The sequence below is a fragment of the Vicia villosa genome, linkage group LG3 (assembly GCF_029867415.1).
Source record: "Vicia villosa cultivar HV-30 ecotype Madison, WI linkage group LG3, Vvil1.0, whole genome shotgun sequence".
Taxonomy (NCBI): Eukaryota; Viridiplantae; Streptophyta; class Magnoliopsida; order Fabales; family Fabaceae; genus Vicia; species Vicia villosa.
The window spans coordinates 38,459,129-38,479,802 of record NC_081182.1 but is presented as its reverse complement, the minus strand read 5'-3'; the positions used below and the strand labels follow the sequence as shown (position 1 = coordinate 38,479,802).

Here is a 20,674-nt window from a genome sequence, read left to right as displayed (position 1 = left end):
ACTGTCAAATTCCAATCAAAACCGCTAATAACAGGCCCAAACTTTGTAACAAAACATCAAAGTAACGCCGAACCAACCACCAGAAGTCAACGAAATCAAACGTTGACAAATTGAGACACCACCGCCGCCAAATACTCGCCACTGTTGAAATTTGATCTAATTTGGATTGAAAGAAATTCCAAACCCAGTATTTAATATTGTATCTTTTGACCTTATTTAATTAAAAATAATCAATAAATAAAAATAAACATGGTACCTTTACATTTAGTTAGATTTTAATCTCTTAAGAGATTAATTGCTATGCACTCTGAGTGTAAATTTGTTTACACAACCAATGCATCACAACCACTTCTATATAATATTTTGAATGTAATTAAAACAAAAGTCAAACAATGATAAAAATCTGACGATTATGATTATAAAACACTTTACAGCGTCGCTGTATATAATTTATATTTTAATATAATAATGAAATAATAATGCTCAATATCATTTCATGTGTTAATATTATTTTATCTTAAATAAATTAAAATTTTAAATTTATTTACTTTAAATATATCAATATCCAAGTATCCAATCAAAACTCGCGGTAACGAATTTGTCATAATTAAATATATCAATATCCAATCAAAACTCGTGGTATCAAAGATTTTTTTCATAAATAAATTGTGTAAAATATAATTATCACATATTTGTGGGAGGGGGAGTAGTTAGTACAATCTCGAAGCAAGGGCCTAAAGGGTATATATATTTGGTTCGAGCAACATAGTTCCGAAAGAGGCATAAAATACCGCAATCGAGTTTCTTCTCATCGCTAACTAACGATACAATCATCAACCTTTATCCGCATTCTTGTTCCTCAATTCATCTAACCCTAATCGCTTCTTCTTCTTCTCTCGCTTCAATTTCTAATCCTTTTATTTTTCAAAGTTGATTTTTCAGGTTGCTTTAATGGGGAAATCCTCCACTTCACTCAAAAAGAAACATTCCAAAACTTCCTCTAAGGTAATCTCAATTATATTCTCATTCTTTCAATGTAGGGCGTTTAATTTTAACTCTTGGATTTATTCATTTTAGTTAGGTATTCGATTTTGAGTTTCACATTTTTCCCCAAGTTGTTGCCGGTTAATTTTTTAGGAAAAAATCCAACTTTCTTTCTCTAATATTGCGTGTGTTTTGTAAATTCGACTGAAAATCTGTATGTAAGTCATGTTCCCTCTCCAGTACATAAAAATCTGCTTTTTTTAATCTCCTTTTGTTCTCTGGGTTTTAGGGTCTGTTTGGATTGTCTTGTTTGAACTTATCCAGTAGATAAGCACTTTCAAGTTTGATTTTTAGGAAAAAAATCGAACTTTCTTTCTCTAATATATTGCGCGTGTTTTGTGAACTCGACTGAAAATTTGTATGTAAGTCATGTTCCCAGTACATAAAAATCTGTTTTTTTATATCTCCTTTTGTTGTCTGGGTTTTAGGATCTGTTTGGATTGTTTTGTTTGAACTTATTCACAACATAAGCATTCTCAAAACTTTTTGAGAGAGTTTATGAAAATCTATGTTGTCAATAGCATTGCTATAACATTGTCTTAAGAAAAAAAAAGTATAGTTGTCTTTTCTAACCCTTTATGTGGCCTAATACTTTTCTTTTTTTAATTCCCGTGTTTTCTTTCATCTTGTATCCGATTCATTCTTTGCGTGCTCTGCTGCGTCTTTCATCTTCTTTGTTTTGTTCTGCTTCGTTTTGCTTCTTTGTTTGTGTTTTGTATCTTCTGCGTTTGTGTTCTGTTATGATTATTTTGATTTTATATTCTTTGTAAAACACAAGATCACAATAAAAATTGTAAGATCCTTACTAAAATGAAAAAATAACAGTATGTATTTGAAGTATTTTTACATGATATATGTTAGTAGGCCAGTGTATTCGGGAGAAAATGACTCATTTTCATATTCTTTAGGCATGTATGATTGACTTTTTATACTTTATTACTAACACATGAAACATTTGTTAGACATTAGGGCCATATTTGGTGAATTACTAGGATTATCTTTAGACAATTAGCTAAAACAAACCCTACAAGTGAGATGTTTATTCTCTAAACCCTAACTTCATTTCAAAAAGCACGCATTCATCCCTGCCGAACTGTTATTGTTGTGCCTCTGCATCATGTCATCCTTCTCACTTTTAATGGCGGTGGTTGGAAAATGAACACTCATGCCCGAAACTGGCAAACATCGCACAAAATCAATAATTTTACAAAATTTTCACAATTTGACTACAACACGCGATTCTACTTAAGTTCGGAATCATGGGGTGAGTGAGATCGGAAAATCTTAAGATTTTAAGATCTAATTCGAGATCTTGACAACCATGCAATCGTGCTTAATTAAGTTGTTTATCTAAACATGACCTGAATGTGTTGTTTTTCTATTTGATTTGGCTGTTGGGTTTTCCCACCTGCCGAGTGTATATAGCTTGTTGAGTTGATTAATTTAACTGAACATGCATTTTCCTATTTGTGTCTAATTTATACTCAACTTGGTGGTTTAGTCAAAGGCTAGCAGTAGAAGTAAGAGTAGGAAATATAAATCAAAGAAGGCTCGTCGCCATGAGGTTTCTCTTTCTAGCTCAGACTATGATGATTCAAAAAACATGGACACATCGGTGTCTTCTAGTTCTGAAGATAGGTCTAAAAGAAAAAGGGATCGGTCTCGCACAAGAAAAGATGTGAAAAGTCGTAAGAAGAGGTCTCGGAGACGGTCATGCAGCAGTGACAGCAGTGAGGACTCTCTCTTTGCCCGGAAGAGAAAAAAGGAGAAGAGGAAAAACAAGTATGATGAGACAAAGGAGAAATCCCGTAGGAAGAAAAAGGTTAAGATAGAAGCGAGTGCTAGTCCGGTGAGCAGTGGGTCACGAAGCTGCTCAATATGTCCGGGTGGGAATGAGAGCAACGATAATGTTGAATATGAGCGCTACAGGGGAAGAACTGAAAGAAAGGAAAAAGACAAAAGACGATTGAGGGGAAGAAGTGGAAGTGCCAAGAGTGGTAGATATAGGGCTAGGAGTTGTTCACCTTGCAGTAGTCCCCATGGTGAATGTAATTATGAAGGGACTGAAGAGAAATATGTGCCCGAGAACAAAACGAGGTGGCTCCGATCAGTTATTACTGTTGCAAACGAAGGGGATGAGTCTAGACAATTTTCTGGAAATGAAACCAAAGAGGAAATTGTAGATGATCTTGACTATCCTTGTAGAAGTAACGACAGTAACGATGGGGGCTCAAAGAGGGAGTTGGATCATCATCATACACAGCGTACACCAGAAGAGGAAATGAGGGCCAAGGATGATATAGTAGATATGAATGGCGATGTTAACTTTACAGAGCCCAAACTTTGTGATATCAGCAGCCTTGAAGTTTGTGTTGGGACAAGTGAACCTATAAAGGAGGAAACAAATGATGTTTCTAGGGCTCTGAATGATGTTGATTTGGAGTTAATTCTTAGACAAAGAGCTTTGGAAAACTTAAGAAAGTTCCGAGGTCAAGTCCAGTCCCACGCAAAAGCTTCTGAACAGGAAAATAAAATTGTCAGCCAAGTGAAGCAACCAAACACCGATAAAGAGGAACTGGTCCAAGATAAATATAATATCAGTAATGTTGCTATAGCGACAAAATTTGGTAAGCAAGCACCTGTAGAAGAAACTAGTTTGCCTGTTGGGAGAAGAAATTTAGTTACTTATCCGAAAAACAATGGAAGGAATTTGAAAGTGGACAAAGAAATGTCTGGTTCTGCTAAGATTCAAATGGCTAGTGCACCAGAAAAAGTGGATGCAGACAGCCATAGCGAAGTAGTCACTGAATCTACTAATAACAAGACGGGCAATTTGGAATCCACCCCATCAAAATCTTGCCATGATTCACTCCAAAGTCGCTCATCTCTGAAGCAAACAACCGTGTCCGGACTTCCTCGTGAAAAGCTGGTTTTGGCAGAAAGTATTAAAAATGCGGGTACTTTTGAAGCTGCTCATACCTCGAGTCACAATGGCAGTGATAATGTCAAAGGCATTAGAGGCGTTCCTTCTGCTGGTTCTGAACCTTCTATTCTTGAACCTAAATTTGAGCATAATAACTTGGATAAGGGAAAAGATGTTGCCAATGCTCATTCTCAGTTTAAATCTAAGCAAACATCTGATTCACGCGAACCTTCTAATGCAAAGTTGCCGGTGAGCGAGGCTGATGAAGAAAGGAATGCGGCTAAGACAACACAATCTTCAGTCCAGAATATTGATAGCAGTGCGACAGACATTGTCGAGTCACGCAATGTTGCTACCCTTGAATCTGTAGAAAATAATCCAGGCAAACTACAAGATGGATCCAACCAGGGCTCTCAATTTGAGCAGAAAACAATGACTGTGATGCGGGGTGGTGAATTGGTGCAGGTGAGTGTGTGATAATCTGTCTTATATATTATGAAATTTGTGTCATCATGGTGAGCCATATCATACTATATATAATCCATTGCTTTCACTAACCATTTTATTATTATTGGCTAATATTTTGTGAATGTTCAGGTTAGCTACAAGGTCTATATCCCTAAGAAAACCCCTGCCTTGGCTAGAAGGCAACTAAAGCGATGATCTAAACAATGATTTTATTCGATGAAACTTATGTAGAGTTGTGTGTGGTTTCATTCACGAACTCTTAGAGCTACATCAATTTTCAATTATCTATATTTCGTTTAAGTGACTTTGGAGGTACGCCGAAAGGAGTATGCCTACTCAAATAACGGTACAACCATTGCAACACAGAATAATGTTCTGTTGGAACATGGAATTTAGAGCAAGTGTTTCAGTGAATATTTTTTGGAAATGGATTGCACGTCGTTGAGGATTTGGATTGTTCGATGAAGGTTTTATGGTTCACATTTTGGTTTTGTGCATTAAACTTGTTTTGTAAACTTGGAATTTTCTTACAGGTTCAGAGACTTTTGAGTAACTTCAAGGGTTACTTCCTGAGTATGGATAGATGACATTTATAAGTTTGGTTACAATAATATAGCATTGACTATTTTATGCAAGATGAACGGTTTCTCATTTAACTACACTTTCTAAATAAGAATGTTAAATATTGTGCTAACTGAAGTGTTGCACAAAACCCAAACAAACAAAAAAAGAGAGCATATTAAGCAGTGTTTTAAAAACCGGACCGGCCGGTCGGACCGGTCGAACCGGGAACCGGCCAGGTAACCGGTCTGGTTCAATAGTCGGATCGGATATGCCATCAAACCGGTGAAAACCGGGAAAACCGAAAAACCGGCTGTTTAATTGCTTTTTTTTTTTAACTTTTTTTTAAACTTTGTTTGGAATGGAATTCTTTATAATTTTTTTTAAACTTTTTTTTAACATTTCTTTTAAAAAAAATTTTTAACTTTTTTTTTAATTTTTTTTAATATATTTAGTAGTGTATTACTTAAATAGCATTCTCACATAGTTTTTTTCGTTAGTGACAAATTAAAAAATTTATTGTCTATTTGTTATCTTTCCTAATAAATTTTCTTAAATAGCATAAATATATTAAATTTTATTTGATTTTCTTTTTTAGGAGGATCCTATTTTGAATTAAATTTGGTACACATTGGAGTTATTTTGTTATAAACTATTCAATTAGATTACGTTGTAATTAGACTTTGTTTAAATTATGTTGTAATTAGATTTTGTTTGCAATTAGACTTTGTAATTTTTTAACTATTTTGTTATGTGTGATACCTTTGTTTAAAATTTGAATTTAAGTTATGAAATTGTGAATTTATGATATGATATTTTTAAAAAATTTAAAAGTTAGTTATATTTTTTTAGAGACTGAATCATCCGGTTCGACCGGTTTTATACCTATATAATGACAGGTCTATTCAACCCAGTTATCCGGTTTAATCCGGTTTGGTAGTGCGGTTCGACCAGTGACCCAGTGGTTCGACCGATAAACCAGTGACCCAGTACCTTCACCGGTTCGATGACCGGTCCGGTTCTTAAAACACTGATATTAAGAGCCATATTTCTATTGGTATTTCGTATACCGAAATGTTTAATCCTAATAAAAATATTTAAATAAACTCTTCTATTTTTTAATCCGCTAACAATAATCAATTGTATTAGGTATATTTTCTTAAAGAATAAATTTAACACTTATTTTAAATCTTAGTCCTCTATTATTTTAATTTAATAATTTTAATTGATCAATGAGTAAAATATTTTTAAATAATTATAAAAATCACCATCATCAAAATTATATATAATGGTTAATGATTATATTCGGACAAACTACTGTTGTCATTTTTACAAAGTACTTAAATTAAAATTTCTACATCAAATAAAAGTAACAATGTTTTATATTGGTGAATGCGTTTTATTTTTATTTGACATTATTAATAAACTAAAAAAAATTTCTCTAATTAGAATATTAATAAGTTTTCGGTTAAATTTTGAAACTAATGATCCGTTTGTTTTTCTTTATTTTTTTAAAAAAATTTATGTGAAATCTAAGGTGTGTCATCACTTAAATGGTTCACGGTGAACCATGAAAAACAACCATTGGATTAAGAAACTATAATATATGGTAATGTATCACTCATATAGAATAATTTTCTGCTGTTTCTCTCTCATCGTATTGGCTTACTAGTTCCTAGCACCACTGTGACTCTCAAATCATCATCTTCTTTTCGATTACAAAAGATTTCTTCTCTTTTTTAAGTTCTTTTTATTTATGTTGTCATTATCTTTTAGAAATCTTCATAATTTAATGGCTTAATAATGAATAACCGTTTATATTGGCCTAATAATGAATAACCTTAATAATTGTATCCTCTGATGTCTATTTATATTTTAATAATATGGATGATAAACTACAAGAAATGAAATGACAGAAAAATAATTGAAAGAACCCAATGTCTTATTTTTCTATGGATATTTTTTAAGCATAGTTGAAAAAGCATGAGAAGGAAGATTTAGATACCTAGAAAAAGTAGCATGAAGTCGTGTTAAACTAAAATAATAATATGGATATATGGTGGTGCAACTATCAGAGGCGTGAAATTTTGTCTTCACCTACCGTTTGTGATTATGAAACATTAGTGATCAATGTTACAAGACGGTTACAAGCCGAAAGACAAAATTGGAATTTGGAATGCACCAAGAGAGATGAAATCTAGTTGGTTCAGTGGTGATTGGCGTTGGATTTGGTAGGGAGAATCACGGTTCGATCCCCGCAACTGCGATCGGGAGGGGGCTTGACCCACTTGATGCCAGAGCTGTTCCCCGAACCGGACTAAACCGATGGTTATAAAAAATATATATATATATATATATATATATATATATATATATATATATATATATATATATATATATATATATATATATATATATATATATATATATATATATATATATATATATATATATATATATATATATATATATATATATATATATATATATATATATATATATAATGTTATTATATGAGGATTTAAGGAATGATGATTTTATATGTAAATGCTAATTTAAGATGTAATCTTTATATTCTCCATTATTAAATCTGCTAATGTTTAACTAAATTGAATAACGGTGATTGGTGCAAGCATTTAAGGAACTGTGCTAAAGAAAGAGATAAAATTATTTGGTGCAAGGGTCCCTATCATAATCTAATAAACTTATTTGATCCAACGATGATTAATAATGGTACATGGGTGAGGGATTTACTTGCATCCTCACCCTAGAAGCAACCATTTTTATAGTGTAAAAAAATTTTGTGTAAATAAAAAATTACAAAAAAACTTTGAGAAAATGGGGATGTACTCACAGTGTAAAATATTTGTACGCTGTCAACCAATCATTACCATGTATCTGATTAAGTCACTATTTTATTTTTTAAAAAAATTAATGACATGGTAGATTGATAGTTTTATATTGGATGATAATGTAAAGCTATTTTACAATCTTTGTGTATATCTATTAAACCCAATTTTTTTTCGTAAAAGCTTAAATTTAAAATTTGTTTTGAATAGTTATTCTTATTTTAGATATTTCATCATTTTAATAAAATAAATTAAAATCAAAATTTCAAAAAATTATTTAATTTTGTTTAGGGTTTAGGTGTAAAGAAATTTTACACCGTCAGTAAATCACAATCGTTAATTTATTAAAAGTGTTTGACTTTTATTTTAATTTTTTTAAAAGTAATATAATTAAGTGGTTGTGATGCATTAACAGTGTAAAATTTTTTACACCAACAGTGCATAGCAATTAAACTCTTATAAAAATTATGATTTCAATTAGGTTTTAATTTTAAATAATGTGGATTCATGTAAAAATTAGTATTTTAATTTAGAAAAAAATATTAAAAAATTTATAATATATAGAAAGACAATTTTATAAGATTTATTTTTAAAAATATAAATAAAAATCCATTTTTTTAAACTGAAACAAACATACCCTAAAGCAATTGCAAAATAATCATTGAAGAATTATTTTATTTTATTTACAAATTCTGTTATTAACAATATAAATTTTAACAATTTAAAAACTAAAATTTAAGAGAAAAGCTATTAAAAAATAATTATTTTATTTTACTTTCAACAACGAAAAAAGTTTTAATATATATCCCTTCTAAACCTATTTTTAGAGTAAATCACCAATAATCATATATATATATATATATATATATATATATATATATATATATATATATATATATATATATATATATATATATATATATATATATATATATATTTGAAAAGTACCTATGTATTTATAGGTTACATTTTAAATTTAATAGTTAATATTTAAATTTATATTACTATTGTTGTCTAAAATTAAATAACAAATATTAATCCGTAAAATAGTCATATATAAAAAATATTTTTAAACAAGTACTATTATTATTTTTAAAATGTATCAAATATTTTATTTCTTAAATTTAATGCGAATTAAGTTTCGGTCATGACTATATCAAATATTTTATTTCTTAAAAGAATCGTTAAGCGCACAAAAAAAGAAAAGGAGCAATAGCAACAAGCCCCAACAATAGCGTTTGTTAGCGTAGAGGGAATAATAGAGATATGGTGTTTTCTTCCAACCCTTTCGCGCTAAGCGTTCCCGAACCCGCCTTCGAATCCTGGCTTCGCGACACCGGCTACCTTGAAATCATCGACCAACGCACCACCGCCGTCGCCGAAGCCACCACCACCGTCAACTCTAACTCCTCCCCATTAGCACCCGTCACTTCCATCTCCTCCCGAATCCTAACCCTCTTATCCTTCGTCACTCTCAATCCCTTCGCCAAACTCACCGCCGATGATTTCTCCGGCGACACTCCTTCCTGGTCACGCTCTTTCGTCGGCTCCCCGTCGTCGTATTCCTTTCCTTCGAATCCATCACAAGCTCGCTTCCGTGTTCATGAAAATGTTAAGCGATATGCTCGGAACTATGCTTATCTCTTCGTCGTTTTCTTTGCTTCTTCACTGTAAGTACTCTCTTCATTCCTTTTCTTAATCAATTAATCTCTTTCTTGTTACAAGATGAAATTGAATTAAAAAAAAAACACTTTTTGACAATTTTAGGTACTGATTGGATTGATTTATTGAACTAATGTGATTGATGGTTTCAGTTTTTGGGATTATTTTGAAGTATAGTTGATTTTGAGTATGAAATTGTTTATATTATAGAGTTAATTGGTGATTTCATTTATTTGAATACTTTATTTTTTGTTAATTGATGTATTTTTTTACATTATGATTGTGTATAAAACTGTGTTTTTTGTTCTTGATGGTTGCAGGTATAAGATGCCACTTGCTCTTGTTGGGTTGATATCATGTTTGGCATTGTGGGATTTCTTCAAGTTCTTTAGTGAGAGATGGGGATTGGATCAATATCCTGTGGTTCGGCAGTGCTTGCTTCGTATTGCCCAATTTGGTGAGTAATAGTAATTTCTTATATCAGGATGTTATCTGTGTTGTTTTGTTTTTGTTTTGTTACCTTGGTTTCTTCTTTTTATCGTCTTGGTATGATGATAATAGAAGAACAATTGCTAGTTTGTGTTAGTCGTGATTCTGTTGCAATTAGTTGTTATAATTGGTTTTACTTTGTTATTTCTCGTCTCTATAAATACGTTTGCCTCGGGGCCTTTGATTCTTCACAAATGAACTGGTTTTCAATTGGCTTTACAAACACAAAACATGGTTTTTCTTGTGGATTTTGCCATAGTCTGATTGAGGTGTGATAAAACAATAGAATCTAATGGACATGTGCTGCCTGTATTGAACTTTCAATTGAATCGGATACTCTTTCCACCTCATGAAAAGAAGGGAGAAAAAAAATCCCCTTGCTCTTTTTTTATGGTAATAAATCCACTCGCTCTCTTCCTATGTCTGTGTAAAAAAAATTTAATCTATTATATAGTTAGCCTTATGATTTTTTTTTCTAGCAAGTGTCTTGGGCTGAATTCATATGGCATCTGTTTTCTGTGTATGTTTTCTTTTCTTTTTAAATATGTGTGGTGCTTTGCTTGTGAATGCTGGAAAGATATTAGATATCTGTAGCTTGATGATGTTCATAAGGTTAACTGAAAACTGATGTTTCTGAATCTCATCTTTTGCAGCAACAGCAGTTATTCTAATATTTTCCAATGTTCAAATGGCTCTCTTCTGTGCCATAAGTGTCAGCTATGCAGGTGAGTCTATATTTGTTCTTTCAACTCTCACACCTTAGTCCTCTTATTATTGGATTCTTAAGTTTTTGCTTAAAACATATACATGTAGGTGTGATACTGCATGCTGCTTTTCGGAAGTTGACCCCTGCACAGCGGCCTTCGGTGGTCAGAGGCGGATAGTCGTTTGATCAAAGAAACAATGGTCCACTTGCCTTTAGACGATTCAAGTTGCTCTGATATAGAAGGTAGCTCTTACAGTGAAGAAGGGAACAGGAATTTAGTACAGAAGATAGTGCAATGTAGAGTTCATGGAACAGGTATAGGCTTAAGTTTTGAATAAGGATAAAACTTAGGTAAAGTTCTATAAGCATTGTTCCTATTGTTCTTCACTAAAAATGAAGCATAATTATCACCAACAATTTTGAAAGGGCATAAAAAACTCACCCCTGTGAAAGAAAAAGATTGTCTCTTTGTGAGAGGAACTTCAAGAAAAGTGCTTGCAACTCTAGATGTTATTGTTTAAATTATTTTACCATTTTAATTTTTTTCAGAAATTTCTACTTAATTTGGTTGCTCAACTCACTTTAAGAGACGATAACACCAACTAATACTTGCTTTTGCTTAACTCATTCAAGCTCTTTATTAATCTAAAGGTATGATTAATCAATTTAGTGAGCCTGGTAAATATAAAAGAATGTTTTTGGAGAAATACTCTGCATGTCATGTTCATTTGAAGACATTTGTATAATTATTAGATACTTTAGCGGCAATACCTTACACAAATGAATATTTCCTCTTCACAATTTTGGGCAAACGTAGTCCTCCTCAATTTCTGGTTATTTTTTTATTGAGTTCAATCTTTGTTATGGTAGGCAAGGCTAGTTTAACCTTTTTGAGGTAATGCTTGAATAATTAGATTCCTCGTTCCATTTAACTTCTTGGCAAACAATTATACAAGATTCAGATAGTACTTCTCCCTTTCATTTTTAAAATAATTGGTTTTGTCTCCCATTTTGTTGTTTCTACCTCCCAACAATGTGTTAGGAGAAAACTATATCTGATGTGTCTAGAATGGTGTATTTGGACTAATTGATTTTTACAAAAGGGATTTAAACAGCTCTTTACTTATTTAGGAGAGGGATTAAACGCTATTGAGGACTAATTATTGCAAATCTAATCCTACATTGATTATGGGCTAATTTTAAGTAAAAAAAATATATAATTTTGTGAAATTCTCTCCTTCTCAATCAATACTCCAAGAGCTTTTGAATAATTTAACAATGTTATTTGGATTGTAGTGTTTGGAGCATGTTTTTGAAGTTAAGATTTTAGAATTCAAACAAATATAATAAACTATTTCATTTAAATCAAATTTTACAGCACAATACATTAACAATATTAACAGCACATCAACTTAAAATTATAAGTGTCAATTAAACACAAACACATGCGATCATAAACAACAACAACGTTACCAATACAATTTTATCCTATTAAATGGGGTTGATTATTTGAATTAAAATTCTTATTATTCTCTTATAGTTTTTCAAAATTTTCATTTACCTCTAATTGTTTGATTTTTTAATCTAAATTATTCTTTTTATAATATAATCTACATGTTTTCTATCTACATGCACAAATCACTTAAGTTTATCTTTCATCATCTTTTATATTATATGTGCAATTCCGAATACTCTCTAATATTATCATTTTGAATTTTATCTTATCTAGTCTTACTATACATCCAACGCAACATCTTCATCTCTATTGCACTTATTTTATTCTCATACTGATTTTTAACTGCTCAACATTTTGTCTCGTACAACATCCCATATCTTGTCGATGTTCGATAAAAAAATTATAGCTTGAGAGGTACTTTTTTGTTACATAAAATTATTGAGGTCCTCCTCCATTTCAGTCACCCACCTTGAATTAGATGGTTTACATTCCTTTTATTTATTCATTTTTTGTATTACGAATCCAAAATATTTAAATCGTATGACTTATGGTATAATATGGTATTCAAATTTAACCTATAAGTTAGAAACAGTTCTCTTTAGTAAACTTACATTCCATATTTCATATTCTTCGTCTTACTTCTTCTTAGACGAAAGTCATGTATTTCTAAGGTTCGTCTCCAATCTCTTATTCAAGTCATCCGTCAATTCTTTAAGTAATATTATATCATATGCAAAAAGCTTACATCTTAGTGTCAGGTCTTGAATGTGTTTCGTGAGTACGTCCAACATTTGAGTAAAAATATAAAGGATTAGGATTAAACCTTAGTGCAATTTTATTATAATAGAGAAATCGTTCGTCGCTTCATCATGTGTTTACACACTAGTCGATACTCTCTCATATAGATTATGAATAGCCCTAATATAAACCATCCTAACTTCCTTTCTTTCTTCTTCATGATTTTTCACAAAATCTCTTTATGCACTTTATCATACGCCTTCTTCAAGCCAATGAAAATTAAGTGCAGGTTTTGTTGGTCCATCTAATGCTACTCCATCACATTTTCGTAATAGATTGATTATTTTCATAGTCGACCTCCCAAGCATAAAATCAAATTGATTATTTGTAACTTGAGTCTCTTTTTTAGTCTCTGTTTGATCACTCATTCTCATAATTTCATGGTATGACTCATCAGCTTAATACTCCTTTAATTTGTACAATTTTGTATATCCTTTTTGTTCTTACAAATTGTAACTATAGCGCTTCTTCCCCATTTATCCAAGATTTACTTTGACCTTATAATTTTGTTAAATAGTTTGGAGAGTTACTCAATGTCTCAATCTTTAAGAATTTTTCACACTTTGGTAGGTATATTGTCTGACTCGTCCGTCTTAGTGTTATTTATTGTTTATAACACTTATTTTACCTATTATTTTTTAATCTGACAGTATGTAAAAATTGTTAGAACACAGATTGCCCTCAACCACCCCAAGACCCCAATACACACAGAGTCTCCAAAGAAAATATTTAACTACCCTTCACAATACTATAAAATAAGAGTACAAGAGAAAATATAAAAAGTCAAATACACTGTTAAAGTACTTTTAACTGTTACATCTTGGAGCGAATAAATTGAATCCTATATATAGTCTTGGACTCCCTCTTCCTTCACAAAACTAAGCGATGTGGCACTTAAATTTTTTTGAATCCTGTATATAATCTTGGACTCCCTCTTCCTTCACAAAACTAATCAATTTGAGACTTCTTCAACATGTATATTTTCAACCAACTCCAATAGAACTGACTTATTTATCCATACCCATTCACGATAATGTCGGAACACTTGCTTATTTTTCACGACATTCAGGCAGCAATGCAACAATCCTTGTTCTTTTGACACAATACTGGAGACATACAATATGTTGCTTACGAGCAGTGACATATTATCCACATTATTACAAATTTAGTTCATGTCATAGAGATTTAACATAATTAAACGTTAATTCTCAGTCGCTTAACACAACCATCTTCTTTTACCCCGACTTCAAATCGGCTATGCATGACAAGCTAAAATAGGCAAGATTTTACGATACATGTTTAAATTTCATCAAATATCTTGAGACTAACCAAAATACTTATCAAATAATGAAAACATGACTATTATATCATTATCGTTTTAAGGTTGCATGTTAGTGAAACAAACACATTCATCAACGTCGATTGACGAACATTGATACTCAACATTGATCATCTTTTGTGTCGCGGTGGTTGAGACGACAATTTTGTTGGTCTTTCTAATTATACAATGTAACATCAACATTGATCATAAATAAATGAGGGTTATACACACAAGTTTATGTGAATTGTATTCATGATCGTCTCAAATTATTTATAGGTTTTGTATAAGAAATTGAAGATAGTTTTAGATAAGTCGAAAAAATATTTAAAATAATTTTATTTAACCGTAAATTAATCTTGAAATATGTATAAAGTTTTTTTCTACCATTACTTATGACCTGTTTGTTTCTGCGTTAAAGGGAAAAAAACGTGCGTTTAGCCTGATGCTCCAAATTGGAGCTTCTATGTTTTCCACGTTTTTTCAGCCTCGGGACGTGAGAAATGGCATGCAAACGCGGGTCCAAACACATGCTTAATCATAAAATGCAAATCCTAAAAAAGACATTATTCCAAACTAAAAAGATATTATTTTCTTTTTTTTTTTTAATTTACGAAAGACCTAATTTATTCACTTGCGCACTTACATTTCAAAATTCAATTTTCACGTGACGCCTCACTCGAGTTTCATATCTCCCTCCAAAATCTCCTTTCCCGGAACATTGAAGGAGCCCATCCATCGGAGAATCATGGCGTCATCTTCGCACGGCGGCGCTTCTGGTCGGATAAAGAACTTAGCTGCTACCTTCGGCTCTGATATTCAACCTTTCATTTCTGTAACTCTCAAACCCCCTTTTTTTCTACCCTTCTTTTTTAGGGTTTTCTTTATTTCACACCATCAGTTTCCTCTCAAAGGAACATTTTCATGTTTCTACGTAAAATTTAAGAAAATTTTTAACGACTCATTATGTTTAATTTTTCTGGGTTTGCTTTAGGATATCCGAACAACAGTGGGCGTGATGAAGAATATTGCAGTTCAATTGGAAAAAGACAATCTTCCGGACAAGGTTTTTTAAATAGTATCTGTTTAAAATGGCTGTGACTGATGGAAAGTTCAAGCTTTTTTGTTTGTTATTGGTTTTGGAATATTGTTCATGTGATAAATGAAAAGTGAAAGTTATTTTAGGTGAAGGAAATGGAAGATGCTGTTGTGGAGTTAGTTGAGTTATCTGAACACAGTGTGCATTTTTCATCTGCTGTTCAAGCTTTTGGTAATAGATACCAACCTGGAGAACAGGTTATCAAATCTCATCACTTAATACTTATCAAGTTATCATTTAACTATTGGATAAATTATATGAAGCAGATACACCGGAAACACGACATTGACACAGACAGTCGACACCGGTCATAATTTGAGAAAATGAATAAATTGAATGTAATCACAATCACAAGTGTCGGTGTCAGTTTTGGACACCGATACAAACACGGACACACCGTTTTTCTGAGGTGTCGGTGTCAGTTTTGGACACCGATACAAACACGGACACGCCGTTTTTCTGAGGTGTCGGTGCTACAGAGGATAAATAAATGTAACATCAAATGGTTAGTTAGGTTAGTTATTAATCTGTTATCTTAGTTGTTTGACCTTATTAGTCCTTTTCTCTGTATGTAAAATCCAATTATCATCAATATAGTTGTTTGGTTGTGTTCATATTTGTTATAATGACACTAACACCGCCTTTGTCCAAATGCTAACTTTTCTTTTGATGTTGCAAATATGCAGTTGACTGATTTTCATAAGGTACTCGAAGATGAAATTTTGCAGTATAACGCCAATCGAAATTCAGATGTTCAAAAACACCCTTTAGTGCGGCAGTTTAAGGAAGCTGTATGGGTATGTTTCTTGTCAATATTAAATGTCGGAAGATTCTTATCCCTCGCTTTCTTCTCCCCATTTTCGTTGGTGTTAGTACGTAGTTGAATATGTCTAATTCTTGGTGTTAATACGTAGTTGAATATGTCTAATTGTACATCAAGTTTATTTCTTTTCTCTCTTTTGGTCAATCATTACTCAGTGAACTTCCCTACTTAGAATATATCTAATGGTATTAAAGATTGTGAAGCCTATCACTCATTCAGAGTGTTCTCTTCTCCGCTGAGTGCTGGCAGTGACTGGAAAAAATAGAACTGCAACTTCTGTCTTTGGTTAGAATATATAATTGCTATGACCTTAGTTGTCATCATTGTTTACAATAATAGGATCCAAGTCAATAGATTGACATATTCCCACCATTGGGTGTGCTTTAACACAAATGACAGAAATATTATATGTCAACTTTCTCATGAGGTGTGATTTAGTACACTGTCTCACACGTGCGCGCACATACACATTGAGTACTTGTTAATGTCATTTTGGAAATTTCTGTTTCCACGATCTTGTTGAAAAATAAAAGCAGTTTATGTAACATATGCAATATCTTTTTTTATGAAGTACTGACATATTTCCAAGTTACTTCTCAAAACTGTTATTCAATTCAAGGAACAATCTAATTACTTTTTGTTTATCTTTTTGTTTAGAAAGTGCATCATGAGGGACAGCCAATGCCAGGTGAAGAGGAGGAGGACATTGTAATGACCAGTACCCAATCTAATATTTTGAATTTTAAATGTCCATTGAGTGGAAAGCCTATTACTGAGCTTCAAGAACCAGTTCGCAGGTACCACATGAATTATTCAAAATATTAGTAGCTTTTTATACTCTACATTCTTGTATTTACATCTCGAGGAGGTAGATGCACCTTTGCTTTCCACACTATTCCATATTCTATTGTATGTAGTTAGGTAGTTCAACACAATTTCTGGATTTCGACAAAGTTACAAATTTAAGTTCAAAATTTAGTAGGCTAGGAGTTTTCTCACTTTGTTCAACGGTGAATGATGATAATGGTTTATGACATGGTTGATAAACTACAACTTAAATACTCTTTAAGTTAGCAACTAGGTAAGCCATGAGAGACAACACAGCTATTGATTATACAAGTAGACCACTAGAAATAAACTCTGAACGAAATCTATATTGCCAATGCACTTGAAGATGTGGTATAGATTTCGGAACCAATTGGACTGATAAGACAAGTGGAGACGTGAATGAACAATGTAATTTCTTGAAATACGAGACAGCTATGATCAAACCTTGATGGTGTGGGATAGAGTTTTTTTTTTTCTTTTTTCTGAAAAAGCCAAAAAGTTATGTTAATACAACTATTCTAGCAGAAGGCGTGCCCATAATAAGAAGCCGTCAAAGATACGCTATAGGATTTAAACAGTTGTTGGGATAATTCTCAGAAATCACCACAAATTAGTTGGTTAAATCTTTCTTTAACAATCAAAGAAGTGATTGGAAAGACTGCAAGACAAACAAAGAACAATATTAAACCAAATTGAAAAATCAGAAAGCAGTAAAAAAGAACGCAAGAGAATTTACGTGGTTCGATCATAAAGCAATGTGCTTTAGGTCTGGTCCACGGTAGCCACTATTCTTAATGATCTTCCTTTCTTTTGAGGATTACAATCTCTCTACACACAGGTTTTTCCTCTCAAGTTTTTAAGTAGAAGAAATTGTGATCTAGGTATGAATCAGAAACTAGCTATGTTTAACCAACAAACTACTTATAACCTAAGTTAGCTAACCAGCTGCTGTAACAGAAATGGTTACAGTTTGTTAACAAACGGAATTTGCTAACTAAAACAGAGTGTCGAGATGCCACACATAAACAAAACAATGTGGCCAAAACAAACCGAGAACTATTGGTTAGTATTAATGTTTAACTTTGTTTTGTATTATCTTGGGACCAAATATTACTGTAAGTTTTTATGTGTTTTTCACTCAAACACTTGTTTTGTGGATTATCTTCTAAATGTATTTGGATATTGATATTGATTGATATATATTATTATGCTTGTTACTAATTCTCTTATTCATTGATGCAGCATGCAATGCAGGCACATTTATGAAAAACAAGTGATAATGCAATATATCCAGTCGAAGAGTAACCGTACTCGATGCCCAATACCAGGTATTTAGTTATTTTTTAATAACCTTGACACTTACTTTATGCCATCATTGCATTGCTTTTCAACCAAATCATTGTATACTAGGTTGTCCAAAAGTGTTGGATGCAAATGTGCTGGTACAAGATCCATCGTTGGCTGTGGATATTGATGAAATGCGAAAAATGAACAGCAAAGAAACTAATGTAGAGGATTTCACCATGCTTGATGAAGATGAATGAACGATAAAACCAACTGGTGATATGTTTTTGTCTGTAAATTCTGATAGTTTTGGACTTTCACTTTGTGGCCTGTATTAGTATTTTGGCATTTGTTTATTGAAGTGGTTTATTGAAGTAAGTTTCTGACTTTGTTTTTCATTTCTCATCGTTCAATCATACAATATTGTGCTCCCTCTACTTAACCTGTTATCTTCTATTTATAATTATTGTTTTTCATGTCCTACTACCGGGTCTTTAGTTTAGATATAAATAGGAGAGCAGGCGGATCAGAAAAAACCAATTAAATCGACAATTCAAACCAAACCAAACCGAAATAAAACCGATTGTTTATGGTTCAGTTCTCGGTTTTAGTTTTTAGGAACCGCTAAACCGATGAACCGAACCAATGGAAATAATTACGTTATAAATCTTTTATTTCACCTATCAATAAGCTCAAATTTTATATCATTCCAACCATTCTCTATTTTTGTTTTCACTTTCTTCCTTTCAGCAAATCACGCATCTAGAATCAAACTCTAAAACATAAAAAGTGAAAATCATAAGTCACAGAAATTTGCTTTCACTAAACTATTTATCTAGTTGCAGCCTCAAATGTTGCTCTCACTATCCTCATTATGATATGTTTTGGTCTCCTTCTTCTTGTTCAAGTTCTCTTCGTTAATTTTTATATTTGTTTTTACCTTTTTGGTTTCTTCTTCAACAAAACTCCTTCTAGTCTTGTTACAAAATAGTTTTAATGTGTATTTAACGTGTGAAACATGTTAATTGATGCGTGTTTTTCTGTGTTCTATTTGTTAAGCTTTCAAATCAATTTCTAACATTCTGATGCCAAGTTTCAACTTTATATTTTATAGTGTATTTATTTCATGATGCAATGAAATCATGTCATTGTTTTTTATGGATTAAGAGCAACTTGTAAGCTGTTTGAAAAAATAGAGCATGAAATAAATGACATGAAATGAATTATTTTAAAAAATAATAGCATAAAGTACACCGAAAAATACGATAGTGGAGAATATATTGATGAATATAATGTTTGAAAAAAAAACATTAAAAACCCATCAACCAAACCAAACCGGTTAGTTTGGTTCGGTTCTATTTTTGAAACATGTTAAAAACCAAGTCAAACCAAACCAAACTGATGAAGATATTATTGGTTCGGACCTTTCTTATACCAAAAATCGTTCCAAACCAATCCGATTACACCCCTAGATATAAAATAAAAGGTTAGAGGCATGTCCGTTTCAATTTCGTTATTGAGAAATAATAAAATAGTTATTTTCTTTAAATAGATTAATTTTTTAAACAAATCAATGCTACTCCCTCCGTCTCATAATAGGCGTCTTCTCTCCTATTTTTATTTCTCTCAAATTATTTGTCCTTTTAAAATACTAATGTAATATTTTATTATTTCTTTCCACTAACTTACCTTTATTTATTGTATTTTAAATCATGTAACTACTCCATTACTTATTAATCCCACTAGTTATTATTAATAAGTTATTTCAATAAATGACATTCATTTTATCATTGAAATCAACACAATTAATCATTATCTTAAAAAGTGTTAAAATCGCAACAGGCATACATTGTGCCTCCATTCTAGCAACCTCCTTTGATGAGACATCCACAAAATCAACAACAGCAACAAAACGAGTATCAACAACAAAATCAACACAAACCTCAAAAGAACCAAGAGAGGAATTATGTTCGCTTTGATCCCGTACCTATGTCATACAACCAAATATTACCCTACTTGATTCAGAGAGGGATGGTCGAACTCAAGGCCTTCAAGTAGAGATGTCAAAATGGGCTATCCAGCTATAAACGGGCCGGCCCTAACATGCTCTGGGTTTTTTAGGGTTGGGCCAAAAAGGTCCTGTGTAATATGGACTCGTGAATTACTACCCGAGTCCGGCCCTAGATGGACTTCGGGCTACCCAGCCCTAAATGGGTTTTTTATTTTAAAAAATTAAAATAAAAACTCCATAATATTTATAAATAAAATTAAAAATCATATTATTTTAAACATAATACATTTTTAAGTACTATATTATCTCTTATAAATACAATAATGTATTTTTAAATACAATATATGTCTGAATT

The 20,674-nt window shown here is 32.0% G+C and overlaps 3 protein-coding genes across 4 annotated transcripts; all 3 read left to right on the top strand.

Moving 5' to 3' along the window:
• The first annotated feature begins 721 nt into the window (after window positions 1–721).
• On the top strand, window positions 722–5,070 carry LOC131661051 (uncharacterized). 2 transcript variants are annotated; one of them, XR_009301093.1, is made up of 4 exons: window positions 722–1,005; window positions 2,546–4,432; window positions 4,565–4,875; window positions 4,969–5,070. XR_009301093.1 is itself a non-coding variant. In XM_058930455.1 (3 exons), exons 1-3 carry the CDS (start codon window positions 952–954, stop codon window positions 4,628–4,630), a joined length of 2,007 nt encoding a protein of 668 aa, XP_058786438.1. In that variant the 5' UTR covers window positions 722–951; the 3' UTR covers window positions 4,631–5,070. The 2 variants fall into 2 exon arrangements, 1 of the variants encoding a protein (XP_058786438.1); XM_058930455.1 differs by having other exon boundaries at window positions 4,565–5,070.
• A 3,962-nt stretch (window positions 5,071–9,032) lies between these two features.
• LOC131655452 (PRA1 family protein H-like) lies at window positions 9,033–11,254 on the top strand. The gene is made up of 4 exons (XM_058925324.1): window positions 9,033–9,515; window positions 9,828–9,964; window positions 10,650–10,721; window positions 10,810–11,254. Exons 1-4 carry the CDS (start codon window positions 9,112–9,114, stop codon window positions 10,878–10,880), a joined length of 684 nt encoding a protein of 227 aa, XP_058781307.1. The 5' UTR covers window positions 9,033–9,111; the 3' UTR covers window positions 10,881–11,254.
• Window positions 11,255–14,897: 3,643 nt separating this feature from the next.
• Window positions 14,898–18,768, top strand: LOC131655451 (E3 SUMO-protein ligase MMS21). Its single transcript, XM_058925323.1, has 7 exons — window positions 14,898–15,109; window positions 15,269–15,340; window positions 15,460–15,570; window positions 16,060–16,170; window positions 16,854–16,993; window positions 18,267–18,352; window positions 18,435–18,768. Exons 1-7 carry the CDS (start codon window positions 15,023–15,025, stop codon window positions 18,566–18,568), a joined length of 741 nt encoding a protein of 246 aa, XP_058781306.1. The 5' UTR covers window positions 14,898–15,022; the 3' UTR covers window positions 18,569–18,768.
• The last annotated feature ends 1,906 nt before the right edge of the window (window positions 18,769–20,674 follow it).